This window comes from Topomyia yanbarensis, chromosome 1, assembly GCF_030247195.1.
Source record: "Topomyia yanbarensis strain Yona2022 chromosome 1, ASM3024719v1, whole genome shotgun sequence".
Classification (NCBI taxonomy): Eukaryota; Metazoa; Arthropoda; class Insecta; order Diptera; family Culicidae; genus Topomyia; species Topomyia yanbarensis.
The window spans coordinates 213,497,129-213,522,903 of NC_080670.1; the positions used below are offsets into that span (position 1 = coordinate 213,497,129).

Consider the following 25,775-nt stretch of genomic DNA (forward strand, 5'->3'; position numbering starts at 1 on the left):
TGGAATGGAATGGAATGGAATGGAATGGAATGGAATGGAATGGAATGGAATGGAATGGAATGGAATGGAATGGAATGGAATGGAATGGAATGGAATGGAATGGAATGGAATGGAATGGAATGGAATGGAATGGAATGGAATGGAATGGAATGGAATGGAATGGAATGGAATGGAATGGAATGGAATGGAATGGAATGGAATGGAATGGAATGGAATGGAATGGAATGGAATGGAATGGAATGGAATGGAATGGAATGGAATGGAATGGAATGGAATGGAATGGAATGGAATGGAATGGAATGGAATGGAATGGAATGGAATGGAATGGAATGGAATGGAATGGAATGGAATGGAATGGAATGGAATGGAATGGAATGGAATGGAATGGAATGGAATGGAATGGAATGGAATGGAATGGAATGGAATGGAATGGAATGGAATGGAATGGAATGGAATGGAATGGAATGGAATGGAATGGAATGGAATGGAATGGAATGGAATGGAATGGAATGGAATGGAATGGAATGGAATGGAATGGAATGGAATGGAATGGAATGGAATGGAATGGAATGGAATGGAATGGAATGGAATGGAATGGAATGGAATGGAATGGAATGGAATGGAATGGAATGGAATGGAATGGAATGGAATGGAATGGAATGGAATGGAATGGAATGGAATGGAATGGAATGGAATGGAATGGAATGGAATGGAATGGAATGGAATGGAATGGAATGGAATGGAATGGAATGGAATGGAATGGAATGGAATGGAATGGAATGGAATGGAATGGAATGGAATGGAATGGAATGGAATGGAATGGAATGGAATGGAATGGAATGGAATGGAATGGAATGGAATGGAATGGAATGGAATGGAATGGAATGGAATGGAATGGAATGGAATGGAATGGAATGGAATGGAATGGAATGGAATGGAATGGAATGGAATGGAATGGAATGGAATGGAATGGAATGGAATGGAATGGAATGGAATGGAATGGAATGGAATGGAATGGAATGGAATGGAATGGAATGGAATGGAATGGAATGGAATGGAATGGAATGGAATGGAATGGAATGGAATGGAATGGAATGGAATGGAATGGAATGGAATGGAATGGAATGGAATGGAATGGAATGGAATGGAATGGAATGGAATGGAATGGAATGGAATGGAATGGAATGGAATGGAATGGAATGGAATGGAATGGAATGGAATGGAATGGAATGGAATGGAATGGAATGGAATGGAATGGAATGGAATGGAATGGAATGGAATGGAATGGAATGGAATGGAATGGAATGGAATGGAATGGAATGGAATGGAATGGAATGGAATGGAATGGAATGGAATGGAATGGAATGGAATGGAATGGAATGGAATGGAATGGAATGGAATGGAATGGAATGGAATGGAATGGAATGGAATGGAATGGAATGGAATGGAATGGAATGGAATGGAATGGAATGGAATGGAATGGAATGGAATGGAATGGAATGGAATGGAATGGAATGGAATGGAATGGAATGGAATGGAATGGAATGGAATGGAATGGAATGGAATGGAATGGAATGGAATGGAATGGAATGGAATGGAATGGAATGGAATGGAATGGAATGGAATGGAATGGAATGGAATGGAATGGAATGGAATGGAATGGAATGGAATGGAATGGAATGGAATGGAATGGAATGGAATGGAATGGAATGGAATGGAATGGAATGGAATGGAATGGAATGGAATGGAATGGAATGGAATGGAATGGAATGGAATGGAATGGAATGGAATGGAATGGAATGGAATGGAATGGAATGGAATGGAATGGAATGGAATGGAATGGAATGGAATGGAATGGAATGGAATGGAATGGAATGGAATGGAATGGAATGGAATGGAATGGAATGGAATGGAATGGAATGGAATGGAATGGAATGGAATGGAATGGAATGGAATGGAATGGAATGGAATGGAATGGAATGGAATGGAATGGAATGGAATGGAATGGAATGGAATGGAATGGAATGGAATGGAATGGAATGGAATGGAATGGAATGGAATGGAATGGAATGGAATGGAATGGAATGGAATGGAATGGAATGGAATGGAATGGAATGGAATGGAATGGAATGGAATGGAATGGAATGGAATGGAATGGAATGGAATGGAATGGAATGGAATGGAATGGAATGGAATGGAATGGAATGGAATGGAATGGAATGGAATGGAATGGAATGGAATGGAATGGAATGGAATGGAATGGAATGGAATGGAATGGAATGGAATGGAATGGAATGGAATGGAATGGAATGGAATGGAATGGAATGGAATGGAATGGAATGGAATGGAATGGAATGGAATGGAATGGAATGGAATGGAATGGAATGGAATGGAATGGAATGGAATGGAATGGAATGGAATGGAATGGAATGGAATGGAATGGAATGGAATGGAATGGAATGGAATGGAATGGAATGGAATGGAATGGAATGGAATGGAATGGAATGGAATGGAATGGAATGGAATGGAATGGAATGGAATGGAATGGAATGGAATGGAATGGAATGGAATGGAATGGAATGGAATGGAATGGAATGGAATGGAATGGAATGGAATGGAATGGAATGGAATGGAATGGAATGGAATGGAATGGAATGGAATGGAATGGAATGGAATGGAATGGAATGGAATGGAATGGAATGGAATGGAATGGAATGGAATGGAATGGAATGGAATGGAATGGAATGGAATGGAATGGAATGGAATGGAATGGAATGGAATGGAATGGAATGGAATGGAATGGAATGGAATGGAATGGAATGGAATGGAATGGAATGGAATGGAATGGAATGGAATGGAATGGAATGGAATGGAATGGAATGGAATGGAATGGAATGGAATGGAATGGAATGGAATGGAATGGAATGGAATGGAATGGAATGGAATGGAATGGAATGGAATGGAATGGAATGGAATGGAATGGAATGGAATGGAATGGAATGGAATGGAATGGAATGGAATGGAATGGAATGGAATGGAATGGAATGGAATGGAATGGAATGGAATGGAATGGAATGGAATGGAATGGAATGGAATGGAATGGAATGGAATGGAATGGAATGGAATGGAATGGAATGGAATGGAATGGAATGGAATGGAATGGAATGGAATGGAATGGAATGGAATGGAATGGAATGGAATGGAATGGAATGGAATGGAATGGAATGGAATGGAATGGAATGGAATGGAATGGAATGGAATGGAATGGAATGGAATGGAATGGAATGGAATGGAATGGAATGGAATGGAATGGAATGGAATGGAATGGAATGGAATGGAATGGAATGGAATGGAATGGAATGGAATGGAATGGAATGGAATGGAATGGAATGGAATGGAATGGAATGGAATGGAATGGAATGGAATGGAATGGAATGGAATGGAATGGAATGGAATGGAATGGAATGGAATGGAATGGAATGGAATGGAATGGAATGGAATGGAATGGAATGGAATGGAATGGAATGGAATGGAATGGAATGGAATGGAATGGAATGGAATGGAATGGAATGGAATGGAATGGAATGGAATGGAATGGAATGGAATGGAATGGAATGGAATGGAATGGAATGGAATGGAATGGAATGGAATGGAATGGAATGGAATGGAATGGAATGGAATGGAATGGAATGGAATGGAATGGAATGGAATGGAATGGAATGGAATGGAATGGAATGGAATGGAATGGAATGGAATGGAATGGAATGGAATGGAATGGAATGGAATGGAATGGAATGGAATGGAATGGAATGGAATGGAATGGAATGGAATGGAATGGAATGGAATGGAATGGAATGGAATGGAATGGAATGGAATGGAATGGAATGGAATGGAATGGAATGGAATGGAATGGAATGGAATGGAATGGAATGGAATGGAATGGAATGGAATGGAATGGAATGGAATGGAATGGAATGGAATGGAATGGAATGGAATGGAATGGAATGGAATGGAATGGAATGGAATGGAATGGAATGGAATGGAATGGAATGGAATGGAATGGAATGGAATGGAATGGAATGGAATGGAATGGAATGGAATGGAATGGAATGGAATGGAATGGAATGGAATGGAATGGAATGGAATGGAATGGAATGGAATGGAATGGAATGGAATGGAATGGAATGGAATGGAATGGAATGGAATGGAATGGAATGGAATGGAATGGAATGGAATGGAATGGAATGGAATGGAATGGAATGGAATGGAATGGAATGGAATGGAATGGAATGGAATGGAATGGAATGGAATGGAATGGAATGGAATGGAATGGAATGGAATGGAATGGAATGGAATGGAATGGAATGGAATGGAATGGAATGGAATGGAATGGAATGGAATGGAATGGAATGGAATGGAATGGAATGGAATGGAATGGAATGGAATGGAATGGAATGGAATGGAATGGAATGGAATGGAATGGAATGGAATGGAATGGAATGGAATGGAATGGAATGGAATGGAATGGAATGGAATGGAATGGAATGGAATGGAATGGAATGGAATGGAATGGAATGGAATGGAATGGAATGGAATGGAATGGAATGGAATGGAATGGAATGGAATGGAATGGAATGGAATGGAATGGAATGGAATGGAATGGAATGGAATGGAATGGAATGGAATGGAATGGAATGGAATGGAATGGAATGGAATGGAATGGAATGGAATGGAATGGAATGGAATGGAATGGAATGGAATGGAATGGAATGGAATGGAATGGAATGGAATGGAATGGAATGGAATGGAATGGAATGGAATGGAATGGAATGGAATGGAATGGAATGGAATGGAATGGAATGGAATGGAATGGAATGGAATGGAATGGAATGGAATGGAATGGAATGGAATGGAATGGAATGGAATGGAATGGAATGGAATGGAATGGAATGGAATGGAATGGAATGGAATGGAATGGAATGGAATGGAATGGAATGGAATGGAATGGAATGGAATGGAATGGAATGGAATGGAATGGAATGGAATGGAATGGAATGGAATGGAATGGAATGGAATGGAATGGAATGGAATGGAATGGAATGGAATGGAATGGAATGGAATGGAATGGAATGGAATGGAATGGAATGGAATGGAATGGAATGGAATGGAATGGAATGGAATGGAATGGAATGGAATGGAATGGAATGGAATGGAATGGAATGGAATGGAATGGAATGGAATGGAATGGAATGGAATGGAATGGAATGGAATGGAATGGAATGGAATGGAATGGAATGGAATGGAATGGAATGGAATGGAATGGAATGGAATGGAATGGAATGGAATGGAATGGAATGGAATGGAATGGAATGGAATGGAATGGAATGGAATGGAATGGAATGGAATGGAATGGAATGGAATGGAATGGAATGGAATGGAATGGAATGGAATGGAATGGAATGGAATGGAATGGAATGGAATGGAATGGAATGGAATGGAATGGAATGGAATGGAATGGAATGGAATGGAATGGAATGGAATGGAATGGAATGGAATGGAATGGAATGGAATGGAATGGAATGGAATGGAATGGAATGGAATGGAATGGAATGGAATGGAATGGAATGGAATGGAATGGAATGGAATGGAATGGAATGGAATGGAATGGAATGGAATGGAATGGAATGGAATGGAATGGAATGGAATGGAATGGAATGGAATGGAATGGAATGGAATGGAATGGAATGGAATGGAATGGAATGGAATGGAATGGAATGGAATGGAATGGAATGGAATGGAATGGAATGGAATGGAATGGAATGGAATGGAATGGAATGGAATGGAATGGAATGGAATGGAATGGAATGGAATGGAATGGAATGGAATGGAATGGAATGGAATGGAATGGAATGGAATGGAATGGAATGGAATGGAATGGAATGGAATGGAATGGAATGGAATGGAATGGAATGGAATGGAATGGAATGGAATGGAATGGAATGGAATGGAATGGAATGGAATGGAATGGAATGGAATGGAATGGAATGGAATGGAATGGAATGGAATGGAATGGAATGGAATGGAATGGAATGGAATGGAATGGAATGGAATGGAATGGAATGGAATGGAATGGAATGGAATGGAATGGAATGGAATGGAATGGAATGGTAGGGAATGGAAGGGATGGGAAGGGTAGGATGGTAGGGATGGGTTGGAATGGTATGGAATGGAAGGTGAAGGGTGATTGGAATGGAATGGAAGGGAATGGTTGGGATTGGGTTGGGTTGGGATTGGTTGGGTTGGGTTGGGATGGGTATGGTAGGGTTGGGTGATGGGTTCGCTAATGGAGGGGGTGCGCGCGAGGGGCCGCAGCCGAGGTGGTGGGGGGGTGAGTGTGACTCTATGACGGGGCTGGCCTGGCATGGACATGGCACTGGACATGGAATGGAATGGAACTGGAATGGACATGGACCTGGACATGGAATGGACTGGAATGGACATGGCAATGGCCTGGCAACTGGACCTGGCAACTGGAATGGACATGAATGGAATGGAATGGAATGGAATGGAATGGAATGGAATGGAATGGAATGGAATGGAATGGAATGGAATGGAATGGAATGGAATGGAATGGAATGGAATGGAATGGAATGGAATGGAATGGAATGGAATGGAATGGAATGGAATGGAATGGAATGGAATGGAATGGAATGGAATGGAATGGAATGGAATGGAATGGAATGGAATGGAATGGAATGGAATGGAATGGAATGGAATGGAATGGAATGGAATGGAATGGAATGGAATGGAATGGAATGGAATGGAATGGAATGGAATGGAATGGAATGGAATGGAATGGAATGGAATGGAATGGAATAGAATAGAATAGAATAGAATAGAATAGAATGGAATGGAATGGAATGGAATGGAATGGAATGGAATGGAATGGAATGGAATGGAATGGAATGGAATGGAATGGAATGGAATGGAATGGAATAGAATAGAATAGAATAGAATAGAATAGAATAGAATAGAATAGAATAGAATAGAATAGAATAGAATAGAATAGAATAGAATAGAATAGAATAGAATAGAATAGAATAGAATAGAATAGAATAGAATAGAATAGAATAGAATAGAATAGAATAGAATGGAATGGAATTGAAGAGAATTGAATAGAATGGAATAGAATGGAATAGAATGGAATAGAATGGAATAGAATAGAATGGAATGGAATGGAATGGAATGGAATGGAATGGAATGGAATGGAATGGAATTGAAGAGAATTGAAGAGAATTGAAGAGAATTGAAGAGAATTGAAGAGAATTGAAGAGAATTGAAGAGAATTGAAGAGAATTGAAGGGAATTGAAGAGAATTGAATAGAATGGAATAGAATGGAATGGAATGGAATGGAATGGAATGGAATGGAATGGAATGGAATGGAATGGAATGGAATAGAATGGAATAGAATAGAATAGGATAGAATGGAATAGAATATTATTTCTTTCAAAAAATTTATAATTTAGCTCGCCCTCTATATTAGCATCAATAATGCATGAATACAAATGCCGAAATAAAGCATTATCGCTTGCTCTATATGCGCACATAAAGCTAATATAACGCGTACATGCTTCAAGGATCTTTAAAGCATGTAAGCTTTACATGTGCATTTAGTGCCATTATGAAGCGAATAAAAAGCCGATATAATGCTATTGCAATGCTGTGGGTTTATTCGTTATGCAACTCTTTTCGGCATATTTCATTTCAATCGAACATATGCAATATAGTCCAAGGAGCAAACGCAGCGCACTTACCGTGAAGGACGAGACAAGGTACCTCAGTTCGAGACTTACTAAAGGTAATTTTCGTAAAACATTCATATCATGTGAGAAAGAAAACCCATTAAGGATATTCATTGCAATGCATTAGAAGAGAGGTTTTAAACAGAACATTTTATTTTGAAATTTTTCCGTTTTGCTCACCATACCAAAAAGAAACATAAATGGTTTTAAAACCATGGCGGACAATGACAGCCAACTGAAGCTTTCTAATAGCATTAGTAATGCCAATATTAGGCTTTCAAATTTGACATTTGTACGCTGATGCTATACAATAGCATTAGTGCCGCAAAAACGAACTGTCAATCTCTGCACCGTAATAGCACTATATTTCGCCTTTTCTGGCATAATACCAGCATTATATCAGTATTTAGGGCTTCATGGCTCTGCTTTATATGTGGATTTAACGCAAATATTAGGCTACGCTATAATGCTTATTGGTTAGTTGGGAATATCAGCCGAAGTCGATGGAATTTTCCGAGTTGAAAAATTTATCCGTCGTGTCGCCGTCTTCTTTCTGAAGGGTGGGGCGAAATCTACACGCAGAGTTTTATTTATGCATCGATAGTATACTTTTCTATCTGCCTCTTGCTTCTTCTGCTGTAAATTTTATGCATTGATTCTGGTTTTTATCTGGACGGCAACTCTTCATTACAGGACGGCGCACGTTCGTCTGCCTTAGGTTCCGATATTTTAACAAAAACACTAGGTAACAGATTACAATTTTAATATATTTTATTTCACTGTAGAAAATCAAAGACGATGATGTTTTAAATATAAAGACTCGCCGAGAGAAAAACAGTAAATTTGGCTGCACGGTTTCACAAGTTAGTTGTCTGCTAGTTTTGGCTACCAGAAATATTGTGTAAACAGTGAGTGTCTTGTAACTCGGAACCGCATTGATTTACGTTACGGGGCCTGTCCACCTTTTTTTCGTTGCACTAGGGAAAATGTATCGAGGATACAGGATGTAGACATGTATTTCTTTTTATTTCAATCTCAATACTCCCCTCGCATTACTTCCTAAATCCGCCATATTTGTTTACATTGCTCGGTTGGGACCGTTGTTTTGGGTTCGATTGGAACTTTTGGCTTCAATCTTCGGGCATCTCTATAGGCATCATCTCTGTAGAAAATAACCCATTGGGTATTTTCTCTTAAAAAATTGGGTAGAAGCAGTATAGCGTGTATTGTTTACATTGTAATTTTACCGCTGTCAGTTTTTCGAAAATTGGAAAAATTGCCGTCACCCAAAAGCAACGTTGCGAGCTGATTTTACGCAGCTCCTGGAAAATACTCAACTCTCTCATCGGGCCATCGGAATCGTGTAGTCAACGGTGAGTCGTGCGATTAAACGTTACTACCAAACTCTGAGCATCGAACGGAGGGAGAAATGCAGTCAGAATGGATGTTTTATTAGTGATCAGAATCACAAGCGTGTAGTGACAGCGTTTAAGCGGAGTCCCAGGGCTTCGGTCAGGGATGTGGCCAAAAAGTTGACTCTGTCCATTGCATATGTAAATTCATCGCTACAATCGCTAGGCGGAAGGCGGAGCTTATTATGCTAAAAGGGGAGAATAATCCGCCAAAAGAAGATATTCGGGACGATGAGATACTACGCCCAAAAACCATCTGGCGGAGGCCGTTGTACCACTGCAAGAAAGCAGAAGCATTCAGCAAACAACCCAAGACCAGTGACAAAGTAATCCCTGTCAATACGGGAGCAACCGGACCCTCACCGTCGTATAAAAATGTGATTGGCGAAAACAGGAGGATCTGCTTCCCCGTACTGGTCCCGTCTGGGGAAGTTCCGGCTAGCGGCTACTGGTGCGGGAGACTTGGTCTCTGCTCGGGTAAGCTCATATGATACACTCAGTCCGGAACTGTCTGCTGTTTGTATATCCCTCGCAGGAACTCACAACAATGCCGTCGGAGGTTATGGAAACACCTCCCAAACCCACCAAGAAGTCTTGGATGGAATAGAACTCAAAAGAGACCAGCCCTCGTTTTGCCTCCACTTTAACACCTTTAACATCAAATCAACGACACTGGTCATCCAGTGGAGCACAATTGGCCTGCGAGAACACCTTGGCAACCTGCAAGGGACCATTGCTAAGACTCAACCCGTTTGTCTGGCATCCGGGATCAGACGAACCCGACATCATGGTTTGGGTACCGGTATTCGGAGGACGCCACCAGCGGGAATAACCTCTACCGGATGGTCGGTCCGGCCATCCGGGTCGGTATCTTTGTATAGCGTACTAATAGCCGCCGCCACCGGAGGATCGAATATCCAGTTCAGTGCATATTCCCGGCGGTTCTCGGAATGTGAATTACAAAGTTCAGCGACTCACCGACCAAGTTGGGACTCTATTCATCATCATTATATAAACAGGCTCCTGTCTTTGCAATAAGCAAGGAAACGACATCGCCGGTGGAATCGAACACGACGACGCCGTTGTTACGCGGACAGACGGAATCCACCATCGACGTCACTATCTGCTCAGAAGTGCTGGAAGGATGCGGTGGATGGACTGTTCTTGCAGACTCATGTTACCACTTCTCTATCCAGGGTAGGTACCCAAAACAACCCGTCGAAGGCGGTGGTTCTAAGATCGGGCAGACTGGTCTTGTTATGAAGAGACTGTCGATGACCTTATAAATCGGGACGAACTCCTCAAAATGCTCAACCGGGCTGCCGTATCCTGCATTCCCGGGACATTGATGGTCGTGAGAACCATCAGGGTATGCCCAACTGCGCTACAGGAACTGAAGAAGACTTCTGCGGATGGGCCAGATTTTTGAAAGGTATATCCTCGACATCAGCGCTCTGGCGGAAAGTGGCGACACAGTGGCTACGACATTACCGTCAACGGGTATACGACAATCGATCCCACGACCATCGGCCCTTGTCTGCAGAAACCGCCCTCCGAGCTGCGTTCCTGGAAATCAAGCAAAGGGCTGAGAACCTGATTTAGGTCAAGTATTTCACCGGAAGCGAACTATGTACGGCACAGGAATCGGGTTACACGGCAAGTTTGCCGGATTGGAGACGTTGGTTAGCTTCTACTACGACATTCCCCGGCCCGTAGTCAAGCGGGCGATTTTGAGCAGGTGAACCGATGCTCGATTCATGGAAGGAAGCCCTAGTAATCCTTATCCCAAGACGATGGAACGAATGGTCAACAGACTACGGTTGTTGGACCTACTGAAGCAGCGCCTGGGTCATCGTTAGTTCGCGTTCCGTGGTGAGACAGGAACCGGTGCCCACTTCGCTAGCCTCGAAGGGGTGATACGCCAATCCGTAAGCGATGGTTTGCATACCGACATCTCGTTACTCGACATTGCGAAGGCATACAATTCCATGTGGCGTCTCGCGGAGTATGGCAACAGCTGGGGGATCACCGGACACGCGGGCCGCTTCCCGAGCGACTACCTGCCCGACCGTACATTCCTATCAAGGGTGCCGAATCCAACGCCTTTCCGAAATACAAACGGGATCCGTTTTCGCCGTTACATTGTTCCTGGTGGTCATAAGCCCTTGGTTCGCCAGCCTGCCAGTGGGGATATATATGTATATTTTCATCTACACCGATGACATCGTGCTGGTCGCTATAGAAAAGAACATCGCGGACGAATCCGTCGTAAACTTTAAGCTGCCGTAAGTGCGGTTAGCCGATAGGCGGTATGAGTCGGGCGCCATGTGCTAGTCCACAGTAGGATATTCTATGGGGTAGAGCTGACGTCCTGCAATATGGAAAGGCCCTCCCACCATGGAACAATTCGCGCTGACTCTGACCTGCTACCCCGCACGACCTGCTGAGGCGACCTGCACGGAAGCCAGGTCCCACTCACCATCGCTAGAAGTGCGATGGGATTTTTAGAACGTACAACCGGAGAGAACTGCTTCCTGCTACAGACAGCTAACGAGATCCATCGGGACTACACAACCATGGATCTGATATCGATCGCCCGCTTACACCGAGTTCGTGACCGAACCTGGAGACAAGTTTGTCTGCAGAACTGAGGGCTGGCGCTACCGGTAATCAAACCGGAGTCATGGCCAGAGTCCAACCAGACTGATGACCACCAGGTATAGCAATCTCGTGCGAATTTTCATCGACGTCTCTAATTTTCACTTCATTTTAAATGCGCGACATTATGAAGACGAAGATTTTAAACCGTACAAAAAAGTAAACAAATGAAAGATGTGAAACGCTCAGCATGCTATGATGGTTTAGTTTAAAATGTATCTGCCTGTATCATTCCAATCAAACACTAGATCTGTCAAAAGCATTCAACTCAAGCAAAATCTCTTCGAATCCTTCCCGAACGAGAACATTGACGCAGTTCCAGCGTTCGATCGGAATGACGCTGACACACAAACCGTAAACAAAACATAGAGAAGTTCACTCTGTATTCCGAGTCCAGTGTCTTTACAGTAAACTAAATCGAAACAAAGAAGAAAAGAATGGACCCAACTCAACTCGAAGCTTTTACCTTTCGCTCCTTCGTGCTCCCATTCAACCCAATCTAAAACATTCTTCTTCCGACCGGAAGAAGAGGAAAAAACATTTCCGCTTCCAGCGGCACGATGCAATGAAAAACGACCCGCACAGTAGAGTTAGTTTCGACGAAATAAATTTTCATTAAAATCGGTGAAAATGCATTTCCGCCATTCTCGGTTCGTGCAACGCCGTTGCCTAGCAGCCTTCGTGGTTGTGTGCAGAAACTGACTGCAACTGAAAGGGGAAGGGTACAAGGTAAGGTAACCGAAAGTTTCACCGCACAATAATGCCGGAATAGCAGGCCGTAAATATAGTGCCGCCGTCGCCGCCGTTACCATCGCATCGTTTGCCATTTAGTTTTATTTTCCGTTCGTTTCTTCTAGCTGTCTGCTGAGTGCTGTGCGCAAGTAAGTGGAAAAAATGAGCACGCCGAACGAAAATTGAGTTCCTTCCACGTGGGCCAGCTTGTATAGACTGAAAGAGGGTGCACGTTCACACACACACGTACATGCGCTGGGGATTTATGTGGTGTAAGATTCGGCGTTAAAAGCTTTTTCCTTAAACTGAAATTATGAGCCGCTTTTTAGAGTTCACCGGAATACGAGGTTCCGCTGGTTACGGGTTTCCGCATGGCTTCCGAGTCGGAGAAAGAGGTTTGTGAACTGATGTGCGACTGCATTTTGTTGTTTGCTGCTGGCCGAATTTAGCTGGTGAGTGCTTGTTTCTTTTCAGTGTAATTATCTAATTACCTTACTTACTTTTATCTAAAGCGGCAGTTTCCGTTCGTTGTTTTTAACTGTTTGAAACAATGGCTACCTAATTACAGAAAAACACAAACCTTATTTGTTGATTCACATTTCATTACCCATGGAGAAGCTTGGTGTTTTAGAAGCGAAAAAGATGCAGTTCGCCAAGCAATTCGTTGTTTCAGTCTGTATTCAGACAAGCAAATTACGACAAAGTTCCGACTGAAATATACAATTCCGATTCGAAAACTGTTAGAAATGTTTTCGCTTATCTGGCATCCCAGCCTACTCTAGTTGGATTGGATTAACCGGGTATAGGTCTAAGATTCCCGTTTCGCATCCAAACCCACGGCGAAGAAGAAACTCCAACGAGTCCTGAGATACAATTCGTATTTAATTTCGACCGGCATCACGGAAAGAATGTGGAAAACTTCAAGTGTCGCCCTGAAAGCGAAAAGAGATAGCAATTTTTTTTTGCCCCTTTCAGTCGTACAAGATGCAGTTAGTTTGACCTCATTTCTCGTACCTACGGCGATGTTCCGTCTGTTGTTGTTCGAGAAAGAATAGATAAAACGAAAGACAGCAAACTTGTTACGATACTGAACATGGAAAAGATTTGCTCTAATATTGTTTATGATTTATGAAGGTGTTTCTTGGGGGCAGTCTTTCTCAAGTATTTACCATTAAACTAGCACAGCCGTAGAAACTCAAGCACGAAACTTATCAGTTATCCACACGCACGACCAATCCCCGAAGGTCCGATAAAACCTCGTAAAAGCAGCAACCACCAGCTGCCCAACGTCCGCAAACTAAACTAATTAAAAACTTTGGAAACTGTTGCTAGGCTACCATCTGTCATATCGGAAAAGTGTAAACTTGATAGCCTGCTGCGATGATCGAAACTACTACTACACAGCTAGCACAGCGTTTCCTGCAGGAAGGAGGTATCGATCGACTGTACGTACAGCAGTACTGGCGGCAATCATATATAAATTGATCCTGCGGCAAAACCGCACTGCTGGCTGCGCTGGACGATGCGCTTTTACTCCGCAGAGTGTCCCGAACTGGAAACTTTTAATTAAAAACCACCGCTGTATAGTTTATTTAATTTCGAATTTGTACATTAAAATTCCACGCTGGTCAAACGATTGATTGCTACCGGGAAATCCGTTCTTTTTTCTGACCGGTCTCATTTTCATTGATAATTAAAATAAATGCGTAATAAATTCGGACTACTGAGATTGATTGTTCGCAGTGGTTTCGAATAGCAGAGGACAGGCGATGCAGGTTTGCTTGACACAGAAATATGACATCCTTCTGTTGCGTACGAAAATCAATTTTGATTGCAACCAATTCCTGCAAAATTTAAATGCCTGCTCCTTAACATTTTGCAGAATATGATAAACGAAGGCGACATGACTCAATTTCAATTTTCCGAGTCTCAGCTATCAAACGTCACTTTTACTGAGATCTCAGCAAAAAAAAATTGTTTACTGAGATCTCAGCTGTTGAGATTTCGGCAAAAGATGCGAGAAAAACTGAGATTCGGCAAAAACAATTAAGTGTGTACGTGATGTGAAATTATTAATAAGTTTCATTGAGACGCTGTAATCATCGAAAGGGAAAATAAATAAAGAGAAACATTTGCACACTGCTAGAAGTCCTCTTAAACGAGGATAAAATGTGTGGTTCCTTTCAGAAAACATAACCTATAACAAAATGTGTCAACCTTGGTGAAAGTAGTGATCCCGATTCGAATCAGGTTCGCCAAACTACGGAACAAGTAAAAGCTTGGCATAATAAACACAACCATTCGGTTCTAACTGGATTACCGAACGCACAATAAACAAGTTTTATTTTCGACCACGCTCCTCCATCGCTAAGTACCCGTGTTTCATTTCGCTACTACAACCAGCAACGGGCAAGTATCATTGCATCCAGTATCCGGAGAAACTTTCTATCCATCAGTAACTCCCCCTACGCTACTCGCCTCCAACTGTACAGTACTGTACCCAGCAGTCAATTTGACGTCGGAGTCAAATGGTAACATCTGGTCGCACTGCACGGATCTAGTAGGCCTTGACGCCAACCCCCAAAAAACGGTCAGCCGCTAGTGGACGATGGACGCGACGACAAGCAGATCTTCCCCACAGATTAGAATGTTTGTCCTCGTCGCCTACTGTGTTGTGAAATGTTGAAAAGCGACATGTGTTCGCATATGGTATACTGTTGTTCACGGGAAGGGGTTCCCTGAAAAAGGCCTCTTTGTTTACATTGGTGGGTCGGGTGGAAAAGTTTTAATCACTGTTTTACTTGTTCCGTAGCTGACTAACTAGCCCTAACGGGTGACGGCTCTTCTTGGTACAGTCTCCGATTGGTCCTGGTGAACTGAAATCCAGTACACACACTATCGACGTGTTGTGCGAGCAAGAGCAGACTGACTGACCGGATAGGCTTCACTTTTTTGTTGTCGCCGTGCTGTTAAGGGATACAGCATATGTTTCCAATTATTTTAATTGCCTCTGAGGAAAGGGTAAACTATGTTTTTTGGGGCGGATTAAAATTCGTTGAATAGGAGACCTTTGATCCATTTTTTCACATTTCCGTATTTTATCGCATCAGATTAAAAAGCAGATCTTATTTTGTTTGGTCTGCACATATACCTAGCCAGTACAAGGAAAGTGAAATTATGGACGTCCTTCAACCATTCTCATTGTCAATAATAATTGACTGTAGTACATAAGGAATGGGACACATAGTAGTAGCATGGTCTTCTGTGATGAGTAAAGAAATCATTATTTGTCGAATACACTTCAGTTATCTCATCGCAGTCGGGATGACATTGAAATCTACTTTTTTTCAACCGTTTTTATTCTAGATATTCATTGTCTGAATGTACAGGTTAGAGACTCCAGCTTCAGTAGCTGATAACCACATCGTATTTATTTCTCGCATCAATAAAAATATTATGCATGAAATTTCATATTAATTCTAGTAGTTTTAAAATAGTTTATATAAGGAAAAATGCCATGAAATGCAAAATTTCAATAACATTGCCATTGGCTCTCTTCAATCCATTTTCGGGTCCATTAATTTTTCTTGGATCGGCACCAAATTTTACAGGTGTTGTTTTAGGCTAGAAGGAAATTTTTTCAGCCCGGCGCTCTTCGAGATCGAGTGATGTTGCAAAAAGTGACCAGGCTAAGCTGCATCGCCGATCATAGCAACCCTGTTGCACACTGGAAAAAAATGACAGCGTTGCAGCAGCCGCAGCTAAAATTATCAAACAACTACCCTCGATGGTTCGTTCGTATTGCCAGTTCAGCCTCGAAATGAAGAAATTGAACATCGTGAGAAACTTTGTGTCCGTCGGATATAGCCGACTCCTTCTGAAAAAAAAACTCAAGAGCGTTGAACGGAAACCTGTTTTCGACCGCCCGACGGTACTACGCAAACGTAAAGTGCAGTAGAAGCTGACGAGGAAGATCGCTGGCAAGGTGGCCTCATCGATCCGCTCAATGGACGGATCGGTAGGTCGGAACAACCAGACACACGGTGAAGAAGTATCTGGACAAAATGGACATTGTTGTGCGGAAGCGTCAGTCGAGGTCGGCCGTATCGGAGCAGCAAACACCCATCACCCAGAAGAAGCCACTGAACAACTTTCCGGCGAAATGCGTCGTCGAGATCATGATGACGAGATCTTCTAGACGCTGAACGGCAACGACTGCCAGGGAACGTAAGCGATAACGTCAAATATATCCCCTACAGCAAGTTCTCGAAGAAAATGCTTTTGCGACTGCAGATTGGCGAGAACGGAATATCCAAGCTGCTGTTCGTTCCGGCGGGGCTTGAGGTGAACGGAAAGATATAGTTTGTACTGTTTGCCGAGAGATGCCGCCTTCATCTAGAAGTAACAGGCGAAGGAGGATGTGATCTTTTGGTCAGATATGGCCTTGTCCTATTATGCCGTTAAACAGAGGAACGCTAACGCTCAGCTACGAGCCTAAAACGAAGGAACTACTCCAATAATTTTGTGGTTAAGACGGAGGAGCGCAGCTGACGAGTATTTTCTGACGGCATCTGTCAACAACAAAAATTTGGAGAAGAGTCAAAGAGTTTAGTGGTAAGACGCGACAACGTGGTTTTTTAGTTCCTTCCACCGGAATTGTAATCGTCGATCCTATGTAGTAGGATCGGCAGCCATGTTTGAACTCTTTCATCTGGCAGAAAAAGTTGAAAAAAAATAGAAAAAGCAGAAAAAAGAAATAAAAAACGGAAAAAAGCATAAAATCGGGAAAAAGAACAAGCACAAAAAACAGAAAACAACAGAACAGAAATAGCAAGAAAAAGCAGAAGTATAAAAGACAAGAAAAAGTAGAAAAGCAATTCAATTCTTTCAATTGGCAGAAAAAAAACAAAAAGCAGGAAACAGAAAAAGAAAAAAATAGAATAGGCATAAAAATCAGAAGAGGCAATACAAAAGTAGAAAAAGCAGAAAATAGAACAAGCGGAAGAATTAGAAGGAGCAAGAAAAAGCAAAATATGAAAAAAAAATCATGAAAGGCTGATACAGAAATGAATAAAAAGCAGATAAGGCGAAAAAAGCAGGAATAGTAGAAAAAGCAGATAAACAGAAAAAGCAAGAAAAGGTAAAAGTAGACAAGACAGAGAAAAGTAGTAGAAAAGCCAAAAAAAAAACAAAGAGCAGAAAAAAAGTGAAAAAAGGAAAAGCAATCATAAAAAGCAGAAGCAGATAAGAGCGGAAAAGGCAGGAAGTAGAAAAAGCACAAAAGGCAGTAAAAATCGAAAACATCATAAAAACAGAAAATTCAAAAAAAAACAGGAAAGCAGAAAACGCCAGGAAAAGTAGAAAGGCAACCATGTTCAAATTCTTTCATTTGGCAGACAAAGCAAAAAAACTGAAAAAAACAGGAAACCGAAACAGTAAAAAATTGGAAAAAGCAAAAAAAGCAGGAGCGGAAAAATCAGAAGCACGAAAAAAGAAGAAAAGGAAGGAAAAGGCAGAAAAATTAGAATCAGTAGAAAAAGCAACGAAAATCAAAAGCAGAAGAAGAAAAACAAAAAAAAGAATAAAAAGGCAAAACAGCGGAAACATCAGAAAAGAGCAGAAGTAGAAAAGGTAGAGAAAAGGCAAGAAAAAATAGAAGACGCAGAAAAGAGCAGGAATAGTAGAAAAAGCAGAAAAGGCAAAAAAAATAGATAAAACTCAGAGGGAGCAGGAAAAAAGCAGAAAGAGTAGAAGAAGCAAAAAAAGTAGAAAACAGAAAAGGCAAAAAGCAGAAAAAGAAGAAAAAGCAAAAAAGTAGAAGAGAAAAAGTGAAGGAGAAAAGGCAAGAAAAAGCAAAAAAAAAACAGAAAGATCAGAAAAAGCAGGAATAGCAGAAGCAGAAAAAGCAGAGGAAACCATAAAATGCAAGAAAAAACAGAAAAAAATAGAAACGTTGCAGTGTTTAAATTTTTTTATTTGGAAGAAGAAAAAAACATACAACAAAAAGCAGAAAAAGCAAAAAACAGCTGAAAAAGCAAAAAAGACAGAAGTTGGAGAAAAAGCAGAAATTGTAGAAGTAGAAAAAAAGCAGAAAAAATGGAAAAGCGGAAAAGACAAAAAAGAATAAAGGCAAAACACAAAAAAGCAGAAGTAGCGAAGGCACAGAAAAACGAAACAGGCAAGAAAAAAGCAGAAAAAACGGAAGAAGCTTTGTGGAAAAGCAGAAAAAAAAGAAAAAGTAAGAACAATAAAAAAGCAGAAGTAGAAAAAGCACAGAAAAAGCAGGAAAAGTGAAAAAAGCAAGAAAAGATATAAAAAAGCAGAAAAAAAGAAATAGCAAGAAAAATCAGGAGTAGAAAAAGCAGAGAAGAGCAGAAAAGGCAAGAAAAAGTGGAAAGGCGGCCATGTTTAAATTCTTTCATTTGGTAGAAAAAGCAGGAAACAGAAACAGTAAAAAATTTGAAAAAGCAAAAAGGGCAGATGCAGAAAAAGCAGGAGCGGAAAAATCAGGAGCACGAAAAAAGCAGAAAAGGAAGGAAAAGGCAGAAAAATTAGAATAAGCAGAAAAAGCAACAAAAATCAGAAGCAGAAAAAATAAAAAGAAGCATAAAAAGGCAAAACAGCGGAAACATCTGAAAAGAGCAGAAATAGAAAAGGTAGAGAAAATGCAAGAAAAAACAAAAAATAGAAGACGCAGAAAAGAGCAGGAATAGTAGAAAAAGAAAAAATGCATAAAAATCAGAGGGAGCAGGAAAGAAACAGAAAGAGTAGAAGAAGCAAAAAAGTTGAAAAACAGAAAGCAAGGAAAGGCAAAAAGCATAAAAAAGAAAAAGCAGAAAGAGCAAAAAAACAAGAGAAAAAGTGAAGAAGAAAAGGCAAGAAAGAGCAAAAAACAGAAAGATCAGAAAAGGCTGGAATAGCAGAAGTAGAAAAAGCAGAGGAAACCATAAAATGCAAGAAAAAACTGAAAAAATAGGAAGGTTGCCGTGTTGAAATTCTTTTATTTGGAAGAAGAAAAAAACAAACACAAAAAGCAAAAAACAGCTGAAAAAGCAGTAAAGACAGAAATTGGAGAAAAAGCAGAAATTATAGAAGTAGGAAAAAAGCAGAAAAAGTGGAAGAAGCTTTGTGGAAAAGCAGATAAAGCAAAAAAAGAACAAGCTAGAAAAATAAAAAGCAGAAGTAGAAAAAGCACAGAAAAGCAGAAAAGGTGAAAAAAGCAAAAAAGATATAAAAAAGCAGAAAAACAGAAATAGCAAGAAAAATCAAGAGTAGAAAAAGCAGAGAAGAGCAGAAAGGGCAAGAAAAAGTAAAAAAGTGGATATTTAAACTCTTTCATTTGGCAGAAAAAGCAAAAAATAGAAGAGGCAGAAGATGTAAAAAACAGGAGAAGGCAAGAAAAACAGAAGCAGAAAAAGCAGACAAATCAGAAAAAAGCAGATAAACAGAAAAAGCAAGAAAAGGCAAAAGTAGATAAGACAGAAAAATGCAGAAGAAGCAGAAAAAACAAAGAGCAGAAAAAAGTGAAAAATGGAAAAGAAATCATAAAAAGCAAATAATAGAGGAAACGGTAGGAAGTAAAAAAGCAGAAAAGGTACTGCAAACAAAAACAGAAAACGAAAAAAAGAGGTAGGAAAAGCATAGAAAATCAGAAAAGGCACAAAAAACAGAAAAAAGTAAAAAGGCAAAAAATTTCATTTGGCAGAAAAATAGAAAGAACAAGAAACAGCAGAAAAAGCAAAAAAGGCAGAAGTTGGAGAAAAAGCAGAAATTATAGAAGAAGCAGGAAAAAAGCAGAAAAGTGGAAAAGCGGGAAAGACATAAAAGGAAAAAGGCAAAGCACAAAAAAGCAGAAGTAACGAAAAGGCAAAAAAGAGCTAAAAAGGCAAGAAAAAGTAGAAAGGCACCCATGATTAAATTCTTTCTTTTGGCAGAAAAGCAAAAAAACTAGAAAAAGTATAAAAAGCAGAAAAGTACAGGGAAATCAGAATAAGCAGAAGCAGAAAAAGTGGAAAAGCAGAAAAAAGCAAGAGTTATAAAAAGCAGGAAACAGAAATAGCAAGAAAAAACAGGAGTAGAAAAAGCAGAAAAGACAAGAAAAGTGAAAACAGTGGAAAGGCAGTCATATCTAAATACTTTCATTTGGTAGAAAAAAAGCAGAAAATAGAAGAGGCAGAAGATGCAAAAAAGCAGGAGAAGGCAAGAAAAAACAGAAGAAAAAGTAGAAAATACATAAAAATCAGGAAAAAGCAGATGAACAGAAAAAACAAGAAAAAGCAAAAGTAGACAAGACAGAGAAAAGCAGTAGAAAAAACAAAGAGCAGAAAAAGTGAAAAATGGAAAAGAAATCATAAAAAGCAGAAGCAGATAAAAGCGGAAAAAGTAGGAAATAAAAAAAAGCAGAAAAGGCTGTAAAAAGCCAAAAAGACAGAAAAACAGAAAACGCAAAAAACAGAAGTAGGAAAAGCAGAAAAAATCAGAAAGGGCACGAAAAAACAAAAAAAAGCAAAAAGGCAATATTCTTTCATTTGGCAGAAAAATAAACAGAAACAGCAGAAAAATCAGGACAGGAAAAAAGCAGAAAACGTTGAAAAGTTAAAAAGCAGAAGTAAACAAGGCAGAGAAAGCAAGAAAAAGCAAAAAAAGTAGAAAAAACGAGAATATTAGAAAAGCAAAAAAATCATAACAAGCAGAAGCAGAAAAATGAGAAAAGAGTAGAAAAAGTAGAAAATGTAATAAACACAGAAGAAGCAGAAAAAGCAGAAGAATCAGTAAAAACAGAGCGCAGAAAAATCAGTCAGCGAGTGTAGTTAGTAAGACAAAGTGGTTTTACACTTTCTTCCATTGGTACCGCAATCGTTGAGCACACCGAGATATGTAATGGGATCGGCAGCCCCGTTTAAATGCTTCCATCTGGCCTCGATTGAGTAGGCACATGCCAGCACACTGAGTAAAATATAATCAAAAACAAAGTTGATACAATCGCAGAAACAAATTGAACGAAACACTGAAAAAGACGAAAGATAAATAAGAAGAAGCAATATTGATAAACGATTTTCAAATCGAAATTAAAGCAAAACAAAGGTTTTTAACTTATTTCAATGGTTTTCACTTGGTTAGCTGTACTAACGCAAAAAATCCCAGAGTCAAGCGGAATAAAGATTGCCTAATGAACAGCCAAGAATAAAACAGGAAAACAGAACCCATGCAACAGTGAAGCTGTTGCACAGATTCACCTGCCTGGCTAATAGTTCCTATCTGCCGTGCGTTTTAGCGAGCACCCCTACAAATTTGAGCCGGAAAAGTAAAAATAAAACCCATCATTTACTCGACACGAAAAGCCCCCTTGACTTATCTCCAGCCACGCGTCTACATCAGCCGCATATCTCCAGCAGACAGATCTACTGTACAGCATAAAGCGTACAGTTTATGTAAATAAAAAAAAAACACCCCTCGTCGAAAAGCAGGCCATGGAATTGCGCATGGGAAATATGCGAGTGCATATTCTAGAAGGCTCTTCTGTTTGTGACGGCCATAAACAAAAGTGCCAGTAGGGATGTAGGAGGAGAAGAAAAAGCTTATAAATGCTTCAGTTGTACCTCCCCCTATTCTACCATGGCAACGTTGTCTATTCAAAACGGTATGGAAGGTCTAAGGTAGATCAGCGCAGAATAGGTGGGTTGTTAAACTTTACTTTTTGTCCCCGACCGTCGCCGTCGTCGTCGCTGTTCCTTTCTCCTTCACTAATATAATACGGCTCCCCATTTATCCTTGTCATTTGAGAGTAGGTATGTGCAGGGAGAAACAACAAGGTTGAACTAGAGCGAACGGAGCAGAGGGGGGGGGGGGGGCACACGTTTTAGTGAAAACGAATGACGGTGAACCGTGTTCCCGCCCCGTGCTGCTGCCCTCTGAAATTCCGTATTCATAGCCCCGCGTGGAGTGAAAGGGCGGGCAAATCTTCTCGTTTTACGAGTGGCACTACTTTTCACGAGCGAATGGACGTACAACAGTAAAAGCAGAAGTTGTGGCAGCAACAGCAGCAGCAACAGTTCACATGAATTATGGAATATTGTTTGCTAAAACAAACACAAACCGGCTAACAGCGGAACGATGAATGGGAGTGTAGTTTCCAACCGTGTATTGCTTTCAATACAGAACACAGGGCTTAGAAACATGTCCGGCGTGTAATTCCGTGCTGCCGACTGAGTGATGTTTCCCGTAATTCAATCATAACGCTCACCGGATAAGACAGGATATAATTTAACAGTTCACGCGGGGAAAAAGCTCCCAATTGGTTGTAAATCATTTACAGGAACTTTCCGGATCGATTCACCGGCTGAAAGGACCCACCCGGGTCTTATAACTAGCCGTCATAATCCGGTTATAAATGGCCAGCAATCCATCCAGCCTTTGATCGAAGCAATAAATCAAGTAGGCTGCGGTTTTAGTTTGACAGCTGAACTGTGCCCCTATGGTCGAAGGGAAGGAACAACTTCGCCTGCTTTGTTGATTCATTTTGCTTTACATCCGAGAAAAACTCGCAGAGGGGATTTAATCTGGCAATCAGAATCGAATGCGGGGGAATACGGCAAGCTAGCACTAATGATTCGACACTTCACGTTTAAATCAAGAGGCTCTTACCGGTCGGGGAACATCAAACGACTCTTCCGAACTTCGTTCGGTTCTTGAGGCGGTGAAAAATCTACGGACGAAAAAAAAAACTGATTGCCAAAGCCGTCGAAATTGTAATTCGAATCATCAAGGGCCAGGCAGAATGAAGCAAAAACCCGTAGCGGAATGGATCGTTTTTTTTCGCCCCGAACCGGTCCGGATTGGCATGACGGAGGATTGAAGAGCTAAATCAAGTCGTTCGCAATGACTTTCTTTTTCGCTTTTGTGTGTGTGTGTGTGTGTTGCTGGAAGGACAGAAAAACGAAAGCCGATTCGAATGAAATGAAATTTTTTAGCTTATTTTGTGATGTGATGCGTCGAGCTGACAGTGCTTATTTCCGGTTTTCGGTAATGAATTTTAGGTGGGTTCGACATCAGGAAATTGATAGTGACCGGGTGGAAAAATACGACCGTCAATTTGTTAATTAATTTTACCGTCGCCCGTAAGAGAGGAAAAAGTCCGAATCAGTAGGCGAGGCAAAAAGGTAAAATTGGAATTTTTCTACTAAATAACATCGCGTCTCCATTGACAACGGTTCGGTGGAGGTGCATGGTCTTCGACCATTTCGTCAAAGAAGTTGTGATCTAGAATTCAAAGCCCGATTATGTTCGTACACTGAATTCACAGTTCAGACCTGGTCCGACTGGGCGAAATTGCAATTGGAAGCGAATTGTTTGTTAGACGGTCGTAGACAAAAGGTTGCTTCTTACAGTTTCCACAAGAGATTCGCTTATGAAGTCTAATCAACCCAGTGGTGGTAGAAATAAAAGCTTTCTGATGGCTTGAGATAAAAAATACACACATAGCAGAATGTGGAATGGGGTGTCCGAATTGAAAATTGTTTCGCGTGGAGTTTTCTTCGACATGAAAAAAATAGAGCGAGCCATCCATGGTAAAAAAGCAAAAGAAAGCAGAAGCAGGAGAAAACAGAAGAAGCAAAAAAGCAGAGGAAGCCAAATATGCAGAAGAATCTGAAAAGTAGAAAGAGCAGAAAAAGCGAAAATAAGAAGGCAGAAAAAGTAGGAAAAACAAAAAGCTGAAATTGAAAGTGGGAAAAAAACAAAAAGAAAAGACAAAAAAAGGAAAAAGGCAAAACACAAAAAAGGAGAAATAGCAAAGGAAGAGAAAGCGAAACAGGAAAGAAAAAAGAAAAAAACAGATGAAGTGGAAAAAGCAGATATAGCAAGAAAAAGCAAAACAAAAAGCAGAAGTAGAAAAGGCAAAGAAGAGCGGAAAAGTCAAGAAAAATAGAAAGGCACCCATGATTAAATTCATTCTTTTGGCACAAAAAGCAAAAAATAAAAGCAGAAAAGAACAGGAAAATCAAAATAAGCAGAAAAAGTGGAAAAGCAGAAAAAAGCAAGAAAAAGCAGGATAAAGCAAAAGAGATATAAAAAAGCAGAAAAACAGAAAAAGCAGGAGTGGAAAAAGCAGAAAATACAAGAAAAATAGAAAAAGTGAAAAGGCGGCCGTGTTTAAATTCCTTCATTTGGCAGAAAAAGCAGAAAATAGAAGAGGCAGGAGAAGGCAAGAAAAACAGAAGAAGAAAATGTAGAAAAAAGCAGAAAATCAGGAAAAAAAGCAGGAGAAAGCAAGAAAAAGAGAAGAAGCAGAAAAATCAGGAAAAAAGCAGATAAACAGAAAAAGCAAGAAAAGGCAGACAGAGAAAAGGAGAAAAAGCAGAAAACGCAAAAAAGCAGAAGCAGGAAAAGCAGAGAAATTCAGAAAAGGCACGAAAAAAAACAGAAAAAAGTAAAAAGGCAGAATTCTTTCATTTGGCAGAAAAATAAACAGAAAAAGCTGGAAACAGCAGAAAAGAGTAGAAAAATCAGAGGAGCAGGAAAAAAGCAGAAGTGGAAAACACTGAAAAGAGAAAAAGGGAAAAACAGAAAAAGCAGAAGTTAATCAAACAGAGAAGGGAAGAAAAAACAAAAAAAAGTAGAAGCAGAAAAAACAGAAAGATTAGAAAAAGCAAAAAAAAAATCATAAAAAGCAGACAAACGAGAAAAGAGAAAAAGCAGAAAAAACAAAAAAATCAGAAAGAAGAAAAATCAGAAAAAAACAAGAAGCAGAAAAAAGAAAGTAGAAAAATGAGAAAAACAAAACAAGAATGTAAAGACAAGTCAGGAAAAGCACGAAAAGCCAAAAAGAGCAGGAAAAACAGGAGAGGCAGAAAATATAGAATAGGCAGAAAGAGCCGGAAGAAGCAGAAAAATTACAATAGGTAGAAAAAACAAGAAGGAAAAAGTAGAAATTGCCGAAAGGACAGAAAAAGTGAAGAAGCAACAAAGCAGAATCAGGAAAGGCAAAAATAGAAGAAGCAGGAAACAACAGGAACAACAGAAGTAAAAAAGAGCAGAAACAGCAGAAGAAGCAAAAAAGGCAAGAAAAACAAGAAAAGGTACAAAAATCACAAAACAGAAAAAGGCATAAGGGGTGGAAAACAGGAAAAAAACACAAAAAAACAAGCAGAAAAATAGAAGAAGCAGGGAAAG

General features: G+C 40.3%; 1 protein-coding gene across 1 annotated transcript in view; it reads left to right on the plus strand.

Moving 5' to 3' along the window:
• Positions 1-25,775, plus strand: part of LOC131676230 (uncharacterized) — a 34,170-nt gene that overhangs the window by 4,558 nt on the left and 3,837 nt on the right. Inside the window, exon 2 of the mRNA XM_058955350.1 lies at positions 24,793-25,180. Coding sequence (XP_058811333.1) covers positions 24,793-25,180 — 388 coding nt within the window. The remainder of the gene's footprint in view (positions 1-24,792; positions 25,181-25,775) is intronic.